The sequence below is a fragment of the Anoplopoma fimbria genome, chromosome 10 (assembly GCF_027596085.1).
Source record: "Anoplopoma fimbria isolate UVic2021 breed Golden Eagle Sablefish chromosome 10, Afim_UVic_2022, whole genome shotgun sequence".
Taxonomy (NCBI): Eukaryota; Metazoa; Chordata; class Actinopteri; order Perciformes; family Anoplopomatidae; genus Anoplopoma; species Anoplopoma fimbria.
The window spans coordinates 6,208,982-6,226,022 of NC_072458.1; the positions used below are offsets into that span (position 1 = coordinate 6,208,982).

Genomic DNA, 17,041 nt, shown 5'->3' on the forward strand with positions numbered 1-17,041 from the left:
AGGAGATGTAAACCATAAATTAAATTAAATTAAAGCCATGAGGAGATACTAAATAAATACAGGAGAGTTTAATGTATGTGGAGAAAAAAAAAAAACATAACCAACAATAACTAGAAATAGAAAAGCTATTATTAGTTATATGCCAAAAAAAACAACTTCATTATTTCTTCATATTCCTGAGTTATGTAGGAAACATTATAAATCATGCCAACTTTACTATACTGCAAGAACTACATAACTACTGTTACTTTTCTTGGTATTATAACCATTTTAAATGCTCACATTTCTGTGTGAATGTTTGAACTAAATGCTAATCGCCGTCCAGGTGCCGGCCGGGTTCTCGTTGCCAGGACAACGCGGCCTCCCATTGGCCTCCGCCGCGTCACGTGATGAACACTCCTGACGTCAGCAGAGAGTCCGCTGGTCGAAGCGGAGTCTGAGCAGCAGAACCAGCCCGGTGGAGTCTGGTCTGAGAGCAGCCCGGACAAGACACAGCTCCTGTTTCCCGCCTCGTCCCTCTAACTTCTTACCGTTCGGCCCGGTGACGAGGTAATGGACAAGTAGAGACTTTTAACAGGCCCTTCACAGGAACTTAAACGCGAGGTAAGTTGTCGCTGTTGCTGTGTCCTCCCCTCCCTCGCAGTCTGTCCTCTTCCTGTTACTTTTTCTGGTTTTATTTATTTTGCTTGCAGCTCAGTGGAGGTGAGTTCTCAGGTTGAAGCTGCTGGTTTACAGCTCTTACGTCTGTGTAATGTAACAGAAATAAAAGTTGCATTTCAAGATGCTAGAAGCGGATAAAGCTTTACCTATATTTCTAATCGGATGAGGATGCTTCTTCTGTCCTAAATGAACCCCTCAGAGGAGCCAGTAGAGGTGCCTGCTGTCCTTGTATATACTTCATGTTTAATTGTAGAATATGTGAGTGCAGGAAGTGAAAAAGGAGTCCTCTTGCACCCACACAAGGCTGAGGAGTGAGGATGGGTATCTCATTTCAGCAAACACACATCAGTCAGTGGATTAAAGTAGGAGAGAGGAGGAAGCATTACTGGACACTTGGTCAAACGATGAAGTGGTGGTTCACCTTGAGAAGTGAGTTTAAATGTTTGATTCACTGTGAATGGACGCCTCTGATAGATGTCCTCTCATTATATACTCAGTGTACAGTAACAGTGTTCGTTTTCATGAGCTTACAATAGTGAGAGCTTCAGGGAATTGCGTGTTATGAAATAGTTCATAACAATCTTGAAACAAAGGCCTTGATAGGCCGTCAAAGAAGTCTGGCATTGCATCAATGCTGAACTTATCAAATAGTTGACTGAGTTTGACGATCTGTGTATCTATTAAAGTAATATATCAAGCAATAATGTTGCTGAACTCAAGGTGAGGTGTTTAAATTGAGAAGCTTTACGTTTCAGAAATGTTTTTAACTATAGGATAAAATCATTTATTCCATTATTTTTTTAGTCCTGGGCCCAAGGAGAGTCATCAAACTGCTAGTTTTATCTATAACAGTCCCTAATCCAAAGACACATTCAAAATAAAACAATTAGTGCTAAAGCAATTAATCAACCAATCAATCATTTAGCTTGTAGGCAAATTCTTAAAGGCATATACCAAGTAAAGATGTCATGTGTTTTTAAATGTGAGAATTTTATTTTACAGTATATAGACTAAATATATAAACCAAAATGACAAATGAATGAATAATGAAAATAGTCATAAGTTGCAACCCTACATTGAATTGATTTATCAGTGGATCATATCGGGTTCAGGTTTTCATTAGATCGTCAAGCAGCTAAAGTACGACTGAGGACTGAAGACAAGATTGCTGCCTCTGAAAGTGGCTTGTAGAATCAAGAGGCCCTGTGCAAATTTACTTTTTTTTTGGTGGCTTGTAGTAAGTGAATGCCACCAGTTTGGTTTTGATGTGGGATGTAAACAAGAACCTGTCATGGCTGAATTTCCTCTTGCGGTCCGAGTGGACGATGAAGTGAAAAGAAGAACTGTGACTTCAACGTGCTTAATGTATTTTTTAGGAAATTTTAACTAAAGCAAAAGTGAAATACTCCTGTCCAGCTCTTCTCATAACCTCATGCAGCCAACACAACACTGCAAGATAGTTTAATGACCTGCAGAGGTGCTGACACGAGGGTGGAGTCGAGATAATAGCCCCCTTGGTGTCAAAAGCGTCCCTCCAAACATTTCAAGATGGTGAACTCTTCCAAACATATGCTAAATTTGAACAGATGTTCTATTTTTGTATGCGTGGGTTTGTTTTGGGGCCGGTCTGACCACACTGGCAGCATCCTCTGTAGTTATGCTCGTCTGTGCAGAAGTTGCTGCACTTTTGAATTGAGTTCGACCTTTTTTTAGAGGAAGCAGACGGGGAAAGTGATTGGGAGTAAGCAAGGATGAGTGGAGGATTAAACTGAAGGAGGACGAAGCAAGAAAGAGCTTTAAATGCTGAGATAAAGACATAGATTTTGGCCTTTCACACAGATAATGTTTGGATAGAAAGCAACATTTCCCACATGCTGTGCAGCAGATATCACTTGCAGAGAAGGGTGGGGGTTGTTTAGTCATTGGACAGATTGACGTTTCCATCTCTGTAGCCTTTGTGTGTACAACAGGCTGTTTCAGAGAGAGGCACATTTAGATATTCAGTGCAAAGTAAACAGCACTCTGCTTGTGCAATCAGTGACAATTTGCTGTGAGTGAGTTTGTGTGTGTGTGTGTGTGTGTGTGTGTGTGTGTGTGTGTGTGTGTGTGTGTGTGTGTGTGTGTGTGTGTGTGTGTGTGTTGTGTGTGTGTGTGTGTGTGTGTGTGTGTGTGTGTGTTTATCCAATCCTGAGTCTGTTGCAGCTCTGCCTGCCTTCTAGCAGCTTTTGTCACTGGCACATTTTTATTTTTTATTTTTTTTTAATCTTGTTCTCTTTCGCTCCCTCATAATGGTTTCTCTGTCATGAATGTGGTTTTCTGCAGCGTCTTGACGCACGAAGCTCTCCGGCTGACAATGGCAGCTCATGTGTGCTGCATTATGATGAAGTTGCTGCCTTGGGTTTGTCAAAGGATGAATGGAATTTAGAGAAGTGAAGACATGCTTTATGAATTATCAAGCAAATAAACAGTTTTCCAAACATGTTGTAATTCCCGTATTCACATTTGAAGACTGCTGTAGAATAAATAATTAAATATCCAGGAAAACAAAACCCAGTCAATTGTACCAATATTTGAGTCGTATTGACAGTTGTGTTGGAGAATTTACCAATAATCACATTCCACTGATGTCCATTGAAACGACAGATAGTGGCAGTAATGAAGAATTATGATAAACACAAATATTAAGGAAGTGTAAGAGTAAAGTGTGACAGTTTTTAAGCTGTTGCTATGAATGTTTTTGTTTTAAGCCCGATTTGATCTTCAGCCTCAGATTGTTGTGAAACTGTCTGTGTTATGTTATTTTTTTATTAAAGACCTTAAATAGGTTTCAGATTGTGTTCAAATTGCTTTTGTCTTACCATCAGTCCCAAAAGTTGATTGACAAATGACCAAACCTCAAAATAGTTAATTTGGGTCAATCATTAATCCACAAAATGTTTCAGCTCTAAACCCAGATGATGTATATGTCACAAGAACGAACAAAATCTTACTTTCACTTTTAGTTGTGGCAGTCTTTTACATGTATCTCTGTTTGTAATCGTTTTGCTAATACTTTTTGTCTTAGTTGCAGCTGTTCTGCTCTGCTGAAGATGTTAGTTTCTTCAGACAGACTCTGGTACATATCGGACCAACAGTAGGCCAGCCATGACCTTACACTAAATAACACAGGAGATAGAGTTGCTTGCAGATATTCAAGGAGCCCTACAGCACGCTGCACTGAACAGAGCTCGTCACGATACTTGAAACGTGAGCGCGGGTTGCTCCCAAAGCTATGCAGAGCTGCGCTTGATGGTGGTTTTAAATGTGCTGCTGATCAGACATGGGATTGCAAATGGGCAGCAGCAAGAGGACGGTTAAAGAGATGGATGTGTGTGGTTGTGCAGAGATGTTGAGGAGCGCCACAAGGCATTATTTTTAGATTGCATAAAATTTGAGCCGAAATGGCACAAGTAGGAAACCAACAAGCATGTCACCTCGTAGTTCACATGTGCCACACTTCGGAGAGTAATAACTTTCACATTTGAACCCTTTTCTTTTTTATTGTACTGTTTTTTTACTATCCAAGTTTTATGTGGCCAACACTAGAGGCTAGTTTCAGTTGGTTTGAATAGTAACTGCCAAGACATGACAGTCATGTGCTCAACATACTGAAGGTGGAGTCCTTAGTTGCTCTCGTGCTGCGAAATTTAAGTTTGAGGTTAAAAGAGTGGTCTCGAGTTGAGTTTTTGATGTGCTGTAGGATCTCAGTAGTGTTCGTAGAAGGTTTGCAACCATGTCAGTTTTTGTCATCCTGCACTATACATACAAATGCTTTAATCACACTCATGTTTAATCTCTGGCATAGCATTTAGAGTCACAGTTATGACAACAGCCAACATAGTTTTTGTGTTTAAACAGCTATCTAACTGCATTGACAAGTTCTCCACCTACCAACAATTTGATTTAATGTACACACTCAAGCTTTGGAGGACATTCATGGATTTTACATAAGGAAAATACTAACATATATTTGTCACCTTTTTGTGCATCAACTAAAAGACCACCTAAAGATGTTTTATTTTAGTTGTTGATTAAGTAATTTCTTTCACCAAAAAGTGCTAAAGGAAGTGTGAGTTTTTAATGGTTTCTTTTAATGCTTCTGCAAACCAGTTGTTGAACTCTGTTAATCAAACACTCAACGCTGAGCTCTTTCAAAAAAACCGATGATGCAAAAGGGATTACTCGCTTAAATAGTGGAGAAGAAAGAGAGTTGTTGTGCTATTCCAGTCCTCAAAATCATGTGTCTGTGTGGGGTGTATCCTAAAAAAGGAAATCAAATTTGAGTCTGACCGGAGCTGCTTCCTCTCAGGTTTGTTCCAATTTGTTCTCAGTTTTTAAATAAATTATAACAGCTGAGATGAAAATTAATTATTAAATTTTGACCTTTGGGTGAATATCAGATTGCAGATCTTGCAGGTCCGATAATTGCTTGCCTGTTTGGTGGAGAATGACTGGGCTCAGCACTGTAGCCTGATCACAGACGGATCACGTTGCATTATGAATGTATCATTCATAAACTCAATATCTGTCATCGGGTCTCTTTCAGTAACTCTGGCTCTCTCTTGGCCTCCCTCTGGCTTTTTTTCAGCTGTCTCTGTGTTCTGGGATTATCTGTGGGTTAGTTGGGTTAAGATTTACCTGAAGGATATAAATGGAGACTTCTTATGTAACGTAAGGAGGCTACGAGATGTTCTAGGATGAATGTCGTGTCTAGGGCCTTTGACTCAAGCAGCAAATGAAGGAGTCAAACGTTCAGCTGATGCATTACAAAAGCTTTGGCTGCAAGTGATGGTCAACAGATTCACATTTTGTAGGTTGTTTACTCACAACTTATTATTATTTCCATAATCTAGTTATCTGATGATTATTTTCTTGATCAATCTATTAACTTCTTAATAAAATCATCATATATTCTCACTTGACTTATTCACATTCATATTACCTGTTCTGTAGACCAACAGTTGAAGTTAAGTCAGGAAACATTTCCAAGTAATATATTCTATTTAGGCAAACACTGATTCCTTGAGCAATTTTGCATTTGTTTTTAATTGATAAAAGGGTTGAAGCATGTTTATATTCGTCAAACTAAGGTGTCGAACAAGTTCTGTATTGGTATCGAGGCTCAGAGAGGTGCACCAATATTGAAAAAGACAAATCAAATGCAACTTATCCCTGACAGATTGCTTTACTGCTTTTGTCTTTCAAACCATTCAAATTAAAAAAATATGAAAGCTGAACAATGAGTTGATTAAAATGAATCTGCAACTATTTAGATCTTTGACCTTTGAATATGTCATCTTGGTGCAGTTTTACTATTCTCTCTCATGCTAAAACCAAAAGCAATTTATCAAGAAAAAGATCAGCACGCCCTCATTTTTTTATTTTTTAGTTATTGTGGATTTTTTTACTTTTACTTTTGTTACTTATTTACAATATTTGTTTTACTATGTCTCTTCTTTGCGCTATCTCTATGCTGCTGTAATCCTGTAAATTTCCCTGCTGCGGGACTAATAAAGGATTATTCTATTTTATCTTATCTTAATACTATTTCATGGAAATGAAAGCATAAGGTTTTCTTGATGTGTTGCTGAATATGATGCAGCATCGTTGCATGGTAAATCTGTCTCAAAGTCCAGCAGGTGGATCTTGTCCTCTGCTAAACGTCTCCAACACTGAACAACATGTTTGTCCTGTCGGTGTTATTGGAAACTGAAAGTGGCAGCCTGTCTTCTGCTGGATTATGCCACCTACCTCATCTCAGGCCTGTTCTCCTCTCAGACGCACTCACGAGGTTAAACAAGTGTCGTTGTCCTTTACCTCATGAGATGCTAGAGGTAGAGACTTGGCTCGACCACGTGACCTGTCCACTTGTCAAAGCCTCTCTTATGTAACTATGCCATCAAAGGTCTGCCAGCAGCAGGTAAGAGTCTTAACGGTTAATTGTAGGCAGTGATCTCTGAGAGCCAGATATAGCTGAGTTCTTAGGGATGACTAGTTGAAGGGATGTTCAGTGGAGGTCTGAGCTCTCATCACAACATTTTTTTTTTTTATCATTTTAGATACAGAAACCTTCCACCAGGCGAGATAAAGAGCGATGGAGTGTATTGTTGGCACACAACAACTTACATTTCTTCCCTTTCTTTTTTTTACTGTACACATGGAGCGCTACATGTATGTCTGTGGACTTTTGGGAGGGAAATGAAAAACCCACATAGAAACTACACCCAGCTGTGTGGTCTGAAAAACTAGCATAACATTTTTTAACAAGTGAGATACTGTCCTTGTAGTAATGACAGAGCACACAGTGTGGGATTAAGACCAGTGCATTGCACACAATAGAGCTGCAACTAATTGTTATCATTATCATTAATCATTTTTCCATTAAATGTCAGAAAATAGTGACAATTGGTCAATTATATTACATTATTGTAAAGCCAGTAAGAGCAACACTAATCAACCTTCCCTCCCTCATGTAGAATAATGCGGAGAGAAACATTTCTGTTTGTATGAATAGTGAAAGAAGTCTGTATGATTAGAGCTGCAGCTAAAAGCAAACAATTAAACAAGCTGTCAGTCTGCACAGAAAGTGTAATCAAACGCTATTGTGAATCAAAGACAGCATGTAAGGTATTATGTATGTTTTTCGGACAACTTACTGATAAAAACAAGAGTGAATGGATGATCAGTTATCATGACAACGCAGCCTCAATAATCATGGAAATGCTCCACAATCCATTAAACAAATTAAAATGCAAATTGCAGAGTATGTGGCGGTCCCAATCACTGCATGTGTGTGTGTGTGTGTGTGTGTGTGTGTGTGTGTGTGTGTGTGTGTGTGTGTGTGTGTGTGTGTGTGTGTGTGTGTGTGTGTGTGTGTGTGTGTGTGTGTGTGTGTGTGTGTGTGTGTGTGTGTGTGTGTGTGTGTGTGTGTGTGTGTGTGTGTGTGTGTGTGTAGGGTAAACTGACTGAACTGGTTTTAAATCACTGCGTTTTTATGCATTTAGACTTTGAATCAGAGAATATATATATATTCTCTGATTCAAAGAATATATATATATTCTCTGATTCAAAGTCTAAATGCATAAATCAGAGAAGAATATATATATATATATATATATTTTTTTTTTTTTTTATTTATATAGTTTAGTATTTGTTTATTAACAATGTTTGTGTATTGTGTTTTGTATAGATTATCTTCAAATCTGTGTCAAAAACAAATTTCTCCTCTGGGACAATAAGGTTGAAGTTGAATACAGGAGAAGACAAATGTAACTTTCTTTGTGTACCGTATTTTCCGCACTTAAAAGCCTTTAATTTTCTCAGAAAACGACAGTGCGCCTTATAATCCGTAGCGCCTTATATATGGATTAATTCTGGTTGTGCTTACTGACCTCGAAGCGATTTTGTGTGGTACACGGCGCTCTGTCAACATGTTTTAGTACGACTTTGGTAAACTACAAAGCCGCACCGCTTGCAGCATTACGGCTACCGTAGTCAGGAGCGTCGCGGAGTAATACATACTGTGCTTCACCATAATATTACAGTGTGTGTGTATAAGGACCCCAACATGGCTCCTGTCAAGAGACACGCTTACGACGCGGACTTCAAACTCAAGGCTATCAGTCACGCAGTAGAACATGGGAATAGAGCAGCTGCGAGAGAATTCAACATTAATGAATCAATGGTACGGAAGTGGAGGAAGTTTGACTGACTGACTGTTTTGTTTCGCTTAATGCGCCTTATAGTCCGGTGCGCCTTATATATGAAAAACGATCGAAAATAGACCATTCATTGACAGTGCGCCTTATAATCCAGTGCGCCCTATAGTGCGGAAAATACGGTAATCTTAAAGTAACCTGGTTTCAAACTGTATTTTCACGGTTCTTGCTGCTACATAAAAGCTTCTATCAGGGTCATATCGGCAGATCTAATCGTACAAGTGATTCAGTTGCTAAATCAGCTGAAAAGTTTGTGCTGGCTTGTTTAAGTTTTACACTCTGACAAAAACAGGAAAACTTTTCAAATGATGATGATTCTGTTATGGATAATACACAGGCTTCTCCCCAGGTAAAGACATATTTCCTGACTTCTGCTCTGGTTGAAATAGCAGTCCATTTAGGTGCTTTAGAGCTACTGTATTGTGCATGCTGAGTCACTGGACTCTTACTGGGACACTTTGACAATGGAAACTAGTTAATCCTGTGCGCACCCACCTGAGAAGAGATCTAATCAGGTCGAATTATTGAAAACACTTGTGTCGGTGCACCATGGGTTCGTTTGTAGGCCTTCAAATGCAGATGTTGGGAACATTACAATTGTAGATTTATTCGGGCTGCAGCTAAAGATTATTTTCATTATAGATTTAACCTGTGAATTATTTATGTTAATCGTTTGGTCAATAAAACATGAGAAAACATTGACAAATGTCATTAAATATCTTGTTTACTATAATGAAAGATAAAGAAAAGCAGGAAATTCTCACATTTGGGAAACTGGAACCATCAGATTTTTAGTGCGATTAAACGATTAAAAGAAGGATCAAAATAGTTACTGATTTAGCTGATACCTTTGGGTTTAATGTTATATTGTAAACAGTCCCCATGTTCCCCCGCTCAGGTTTAGACAGTTTGCTTCTTTCTAATTTAAAGTCAGACACACTTCCAGTTTGTGTATCCACCGTTCACATTAAACCCCCTGCTGTGTAGCTGCTGATGTCTCTAGTTCCAGGAGTGATGAGTATGTAAACAGGTGTTAATCTTCTTTTCACGCTGCTCCAGCATTCACGCCGGCATTGAAAGGAACTCATTAGAGGTGGCTGCCACATTGCTAGAGCCCATTGTTTACTCTGAGTTAATTAAAAGATTAAAGCAGGCTGTTTATGGAACACACAAGTGTGAAACAACTGGAAAAGAAGACAGAACTTGAATTAGCAGTTAACCAAACTACTGCCTTTATACCTAAAGCAATTTGTGCTTCCAAGATCCTCTATTTCCTGTCGAGTTTGTCGCTAAAGCAGCATACAGTCACATTAGTTAGACTGCAAAATTGAATGGCATCATGGCTTAGGGTAGGATAAGTTAGTAAGTTCTTACAATGTCATTTGTTTCTTTACATTTTATGAATTATCCCTCTTATATTTTAGTTATGGGGTCTTTTAACAATGTATGAGATGCCACAAACGTCGACCGGAAACACAGAGGTGATCGATCTTTATTTCCCTTCCTGGAACAAACTACCTGTAAAGTAATTTGCTTTGGCCTGACCTGACATTGCTGATGTTATCTGTCATTATCCTCGACTAAGCTTAGAACAGCTTCCCTCCTCTTTAGCCTGGAGAGCTCATCTAGCAGTCTGACCGGTGAAAGTGCTAAGCACATTAGCTGCAGGGCTGCGTCACTTCTCGAGTGTTCAGGCTCTCTGTTCAGTTTCTGCAACGACTAATTCAGAGGAGTGCGATTTTTATCAGACAGGCCACCAAATTGTATCAGCTGTGTGGCAATCGTGCATATTCATGATGCACTTGTAAAGCATATAACAAGTCAAACTGTCCTTGAGGTTAACTACATATATCTACATCTTTTCCTGCAGGTTACATTTCAAAAGCTAAATAAAAACCCAAACTAAGTTGATTAACTATCTCGTCTATTAATACAGAGGATGTGTATGTGTTTGTTGATGCATTAGTATCTTAGTTTCTGCAGGAAATGGAACGTGCATCTGCAGAGATGCACGCTCACACCAGTGAATGTGCTACACTAGAACTTAATCTACCTGATTTTCTATCATCTAGTCATGTGAGGCTTTTGTGTTAAAGTTTATTTGCATTTTTTAATGAAACAGCAACAAAAGATAAGTGCAGTTGAGATAAGACCCCAACTGTCATTCTCGCCTTAAAAAAGACTTAATGAAAGAAAAAACTACAAGTTTGATAAGTGACAGTGAAGCTAATAAAAAGAGATGATGCAAAGAAAACCCCAAAAACAAAAAAATGTATAATCCACAGTTTGTGTTAAATACTGTGGGTGCCATCATTTACATTTACCCTTTTTAGTCCAGTAATAGGCGCCACTTTGACATCCCCTAACTCCTTATAGGGTTTCCCAAAGGAAATGATTTTGCAGCATCTCATCTTGTAAGTAATTTAGTTGGTAGATGATATATACAACCTAGTTTTTAGCAGCGGAAGAGGCAGATATTTCCATCAGGAACTGGTAGACACCAAAAACAGAGCAGCAAGGAGAGTTAATATTGAATAGAAGAGATAATATGTCAATGTTACAGTGTCTTACAAGTCTTTTAATTTATTTTGTATTGGGTGTTTATACTACTGTTGTATACCTCTTGTAACAAAAAAGCTCAAGGTCATTTCAGATTATTTCTAACATCATTTATCGCTCTCCGTCTCCCTTTCTCTTTCTTCTTCACTGTCAGCAGTTTAAATCGCCGCTGCCTTCCCGTCACCCACAGCCTGAACAGAAACAGCGACCATGGGCAAACAAAACAGCAAGCTCCGTCCTGACGTCATGCAGGACCTGATGGAGAACACGGACTTCACCGAGCATGAGATCATGGAGTGGTACAAGGGCTTCTTGCGGGACTGCCCCAGCGGCGCGCTTTCCATGGAGGAGTTCAAGAAGATCTACGCCAACTTCTTCCCTTACGGAGACGCCTCCAAATTCGCAGAGCATGTCTTCCGCACTTTTGACGCCAACGGAGATGGGACTATAGACTTCAGGGAGTTCATCATCGCCCTGAGTGTGACCTCTCGCGGTCGGCTGGACCAGAAGCTGAAGTGGGCGTTCAGTATGTACGATCTGGATGGGAATGGATACATTAGCAAGGCAGAGATGCTGGAGATTGTAACGGTGGGTTTACTGTTGTGGTCTAGAGTGGTATTTGTTTTGTTCTGTTTTGGTTCCTGCTATCTTTATTTCCCTCCATCCTTTGTTCTCTCAACTTGTGCTTAGCTTCATGTAGCCCTCAGTCTTCCATTGACCATTGCACGCCGTCATGGTAACACCATGTTCATTGGTCCTAAAAGTTTTTCTGCATTGAAGCAGCATTTTGCTCAGCCACCCACACAGCTCCTGCTACATCACATATCCGTCTGCTTCTGCGTTCTGCACCATTGGACTGCCCACAGCGGGAAAGCCAGCCGCTATGTAATTTTAGAAACCAGCAGTTCTTCTCTGGCCCTCAGACATCTCTAAATAAGACTTGACTGTGGTGTATTTCTAGATGGGTGTTGTCCTCCTCTGATCATCATATTGACTCAGTGCTGCATCCAGCAGCTGTGCTGTTTTAGGAAGAGCCGTCCCCCCAGATTGTTTTCTCAGCAGCTCCAGTGTTGCTTTACAACAAATAGTCTCACACAGGCTCCTCCTCTTATTGGATAAATGGTTCAGACACACACACAAACCAGCCATCCCTCACACATGTGGTTACATTACACATCGCGGTGCTGAATAGAGCAGAGCGCCAAAGAATGTGTAATCCAATTCTCCAATCAGTGTCCTTTATTTATACTGTGTCTGTGTATAGTGAGCATGTTTGTTTATGTGTAGGGAGGCTTTGATACTTTGGCAACATCTCATGATTATTTTCATTATTCATTCATCTATTTATTAAGTTATATTCACTGATGTTTTAAGATTAAAGGAGTTGCTGCAGCTCCTTCAGCACCCCCTCTTCCAACGTTTATGAAAAGTTGTAAAATATGCCCAACACATTAACCCATGATCCAAGGTGATGTTGTCAAATTTCTTGGTGGTTCTGACCAACAGTCTGAATCCCAAAGATACAGATCCAGTTACAGCATACACATCACAGAAAAACTACAGAATCATAATATTCAAGAAACTGTAACATGTTTTTTTTGCCTGAAATTATTACTTAAAATTATTAAAATGAATAGAAATGTTCAGCTTTTGTGCAATAATAACCCCTACTGCAAATTATTTGCTGATTGTCGAATTGAAGTTTCTGCGACCTTCTTTTCTTAGCACCAAAATATCAATATCATGGCCTTAAGATAATCAAAATTGTCTCTGTGTAAGGACAAAAAAACATACTCAGGCATTTCTATTTATTATTATTATTTGGTAAATTGTTAGATGAACATAAATGTTATTCATCATAATTAACTATTCCTTTATCTACTACAAAAACCAAACATTAGATTACCAATTTGTCTTATTATAACATGTAATAACAAACTTTAGGTTTTGTAGCTGATGTCAGACTTTAATTGATCAACAAAAAAATGAATACTTAACTTATGTACACAGCTCCTCTGGTGCATTGCTGTTTTGACATACAAACTCTTCTCATCATTATGAGGAATACTTGATAAGTACTAAGGTTAATGTGTAATGGAGTATTAATAAATACTATCAGTTTCAGCCTTTAAAGTTCTCAGAAACCTTAAACAGTGAAGCAACTTTTCTTGATTTATCGTCTATTTAAAAACCCACACGTTCATCTTTTAGACATGAATACTTCCTGTTTGTTTCAGGCCCAAGAGATAAACATAAATGAAAGTAATCCTTTATCTCTCTTCCGCCTAGAGGAGATACGTTGATTGATGGGTTGTTTATATATTTCACTGCACTTTTCAACAATTCAGCTGACGCAGCCTTGCAGTTTTGCTTCTGGCTGGAATAACTGATCTGACTGCATCTCTTTATGGTTGTATTTATCGCTGGATGTTTTTGACTGATTTATATACTATTTTAAATGCATTGCACCCACCTTTACATATTCAAGCTTTAATGAAAGCAGATTATTTAGGATGATTTAACTCACCAAAACAACCATTTTAACAGTCACAAACATTAGGCTTCTTTATTGTGTTTATGATATCTTCCTCTCTGTTCCCTCTGTATTCAGGCTATTTACAAGATGGTTTCCTCCGTGATGAAGATGCCTGAGGATGAGTCCACACCTGAGAAACGCACAGACAAGATATTCAGACAGATGGACACGAATCGAGACGGTAAGCCTTCCTCAGACTGCCTCCAAATCTCCTATAGTGTTTTGCTGCCTACTGAACTCATTATTAATCCTACTACACACAGGAGATTATGGGCTGATTTCTTGGAATATAGCCTAACTTTAAGTGGAAAATCTGTCACCACTTTAAAACACTTGTCAAATTCTATAAACGCATTCTAGCAGTCCAAGTTGAAGCCTTTTAAATAAAAATGAATTAACTGAAAAAAATGCTATATTGCTATAAATATAATCTAAAAACCTGATTAAATAACTTTAATAATAAATTGTCACCTTGTTTTCATAATGAATTAACTGATAATCTGTGTCTCTCTGTCTCACTTTCTCTTTCTTAGGTAAACTGTCCCTTGAGGAGTTTGTTGAGGGAGCGAAGAACGATCCCTCCATCGTCCGGCTGCTTCAGTGTGATCCCAGTGGTGCTGGGCAGTAGGAAACTGGACTTTTTTACCATAGCAGTTTTATTAATCTAACACATTTTCAAAATCTTTCCCAGCTGACCCACCTGAGATTGTTGACATTTGATCACTTGAGCTATAGAGGCACATGCATGCATGCACACACACACACACACACACACACACACACACACACACACACACACACACACACACACACACACACACACACACACACACACACACCTAGTCAACATGCACCTGTACATACTGCAAATACCAAAGCCTGCTACATATATAATCCTTCAGCGCCCACATGCACATACTACATGTGCCTCTATGCCTGGTCAGAAGATGCAGACAACAAAGATACACGGTACAAATATAACTCAATGGACTAAAATCCCATCAAAGACTTGTTAAACACTGAATCTAATGTGTTATCTCTGTCTGAGAAGACGGCCAGCGAGGACGATCCAACTGATTTCTGAGGTACTTTGAGCCGAATCCAAGTTTGCTGTTTTTTTGTCTATTTGTTTTTGTTTTTTGAAAGCGTAATTTCTTATTTAACGGCAATCATGCTCATTTTGTTCCCTTTTAACTGACTCTGGTTGTTGAGTGATGACGGACAGATTCTCACAGAGGATTGCAACCTAACTCCATGTTAACACTGAATGAAATTAAGTATGTGAGTATGGGACGACAAGTGTTCACAGCTTACAGTATCGCTAATGAAGACGGGAGATCCGGGAAGTTTAGTTTTTAACCATAGAAGAATTTTAGAAAGGATAAAAGCTTTTTTTTTTTTTTAATATATTTTGGGGGAATGTTACATAAAATTAAACCTGACTCGGATTTCTAAATTAAGGGGAATATTATGACTGCAGATACGAACCATCTGTTCTTTTCAAAGTGACTTTTTATTCACATAAACACATAAACACATACCTTCACTCTACAGATGAATACATGAACTTGACATATGCATATAAACCGAACTGTGATTCTCTCCTCAACTATGGCTCAACAAGTGTATAAGCAAAAAAAAGTTAGATGTTATATGGATTTATAGTACGTCACTTATATATTCTTTTACTTTCCGATCACATTGTAGCGATTTTCTGCGATGGAAGAAATTCACTTTTAAAATTTTGACGTATTAATTATTGGAATGTGAAGATAAATATTTTATTTTCTTTAACTTGACAAATATGATATGAAAGAAAGTTGTACAGTATATTCACTCATATTTATGCTAGAGATGATAAAAAGGAGAGGACCACACATATCGCTATGCATTCAGCTTTGAATACCCACAGCTACAGTTAGTCTATGTAGTTTCTTATTTCCCTTTTGAAAGAGAAAACAGTAACAGATCTCAGTTTGATCCCAAGCAGCCCCTCTGCTGACTTCATATTTCCCAGAAAGGCAGTTAAAATTGGCAGTCATTCAGTTTTATGTGCACATTTTGTGCAAATGTGACATCTCTTGAAGCTGCACAAAAATTGAAATACGAATATAATTGTAGACAATTTGAGCACTACTGTGACAATGGAGATAAAATATATTTTTTGACTTAGACACAGTAACACACCACTAACAGAACGCTGACGTTGGTAGCGAGTAACAGCAGTATCCACCAAACCTCACTGTGTTTTTGTAGGATTTAGTGATAGCTCTTTACTGCTTCCATTCTGCTTTATGTTCACCTACCTGTACCTGCTGGTCTGAAAACACCATGAGGTGCAGTAGTCTTCTCAGGCAGATGACTGATGACTTTGGGGTAAACAAAAGTTGTGATAAATTCTCTGCTCATTTCAAGAAGGTGATCAGGTGCGTCAATCCCACATTTCACTTCAATAGCATCTTGTGGTCAAGTGCCAAATATAGATGATTAAATAAAAGAAGAAAAAAATACAGTATTGTATCCATTTCTACTGTACAGTTGTTACCTGTCGAACAAAAACTTTGTCGCTGTATCATTTTGTAGATTTTGTATTGCATTATGTGTTTTGTGTAGAATTTCCATTTTGTTGTTCAAATAAATACAAAATTGGAAAATGGCTTATTGTCTTTCTCATATGTATTTAGACATGATGTACAATGTAATAAAGACATACTTTCATTACTAAACCAAACCCCAGCTCTGCCACGGACTAGACTGCTAAAGCAAGAGAGCTAACACTAAAGCTAGCTGGAGAGATAAGCACTCCCTAAGCCCTGCTAAAGCTAAATACACTTTTTCTAATTGAAAAATAACCAATTCGATTAATTATTTCTATTTAGTTTGATAACCCACATAGCCAATGAGATGGTAGCAAAAACGTAACAAATTTGGCTCAAAAGTAAGTAATTTAGCCTAGCTTAGCAGAGTACCAGAGTAACTGCCATCACAGCTGACTGGTGGAATTCATGTGATTTAGTGTAGTACCTTAAAACACACAAAATGAAGGAATTACCCCCGCTCCATTTGTTAAAGTGTGTCTGCCAGCATGAAAACATCAACTCTCTTTTTTGTCATGTTTGTTGTTTGAAATCTGTTCTTCTCTTTGACCGTATACCTGCTTACCATCAATTGCAATTGTTTACGTTAGCATTTAATTCAAAGAAACTGGTTCCTTATGTACAGCGGCCTATGATAAAGCCTCATAGAAGCTCACTCAAGTTGATTTACCAAAAATGACAGATCTATATTTATACCTTTTATTCATTTTCCAACACAGCCAAACACATGAGGCCAAGTGCCATGTGTCACTTGACAGAAGTTAACAGTATTTTTAAATCATTACCATCTCATGTTAGGTCCTACAAAGAAACACTTTGGCTATTTGTTGACAGGTTAGTCGTAGGAACATGGCTGAAATATAGAAAACATTTACAAACTTGCGTACTTTTAGAGAGGGTGACTATAGACAAAGTCACTGAAATGTAACGTA

At 38.4% G+C, this 17,041-nt stretch overlaps 1 protein-coding gene across 2 annotated transcripts; it reads left to right on the forward strand.

Annotated features, from left to right (window-relative positions):
* The first annotated feature begins 421 nt into the window (after window positions 1-421).
* Window positions 422-16,168, forward strand: ncaldb (neurocalcin delta b). Of its 2 annotated transcripts, none has more exons than XM_054605720.1 (4): window positions 422-603; window positions 11,131-11,564; window positions 13,588-13,693; window positions 14,046-16,168. In XM_054605720.1, the coding sequence occupies exons 2-4, from the start codon at window positions 11,187-11,189 to the stop codon at window positions 14,138-14,140; spliced, it is 579 nt and encodes a 192-aa protein (XP_054461695.1). In that variant the 5' UTR covers window positions 422-603; window positions 11,131-11,186; the 3' UTR covers window positions 14,141-16,168. The 2 variants fall into 2 exon arrangements, with proteins under 2 accessions (XP_054461695.1, XP_054461696.1); XM_054605721.1 differs by having other exon boundaries at window positions 11,134-11,564.
* The last annotated feature ends 873 nt before the right edge of the window (window positions 16,169-17,041 follow it).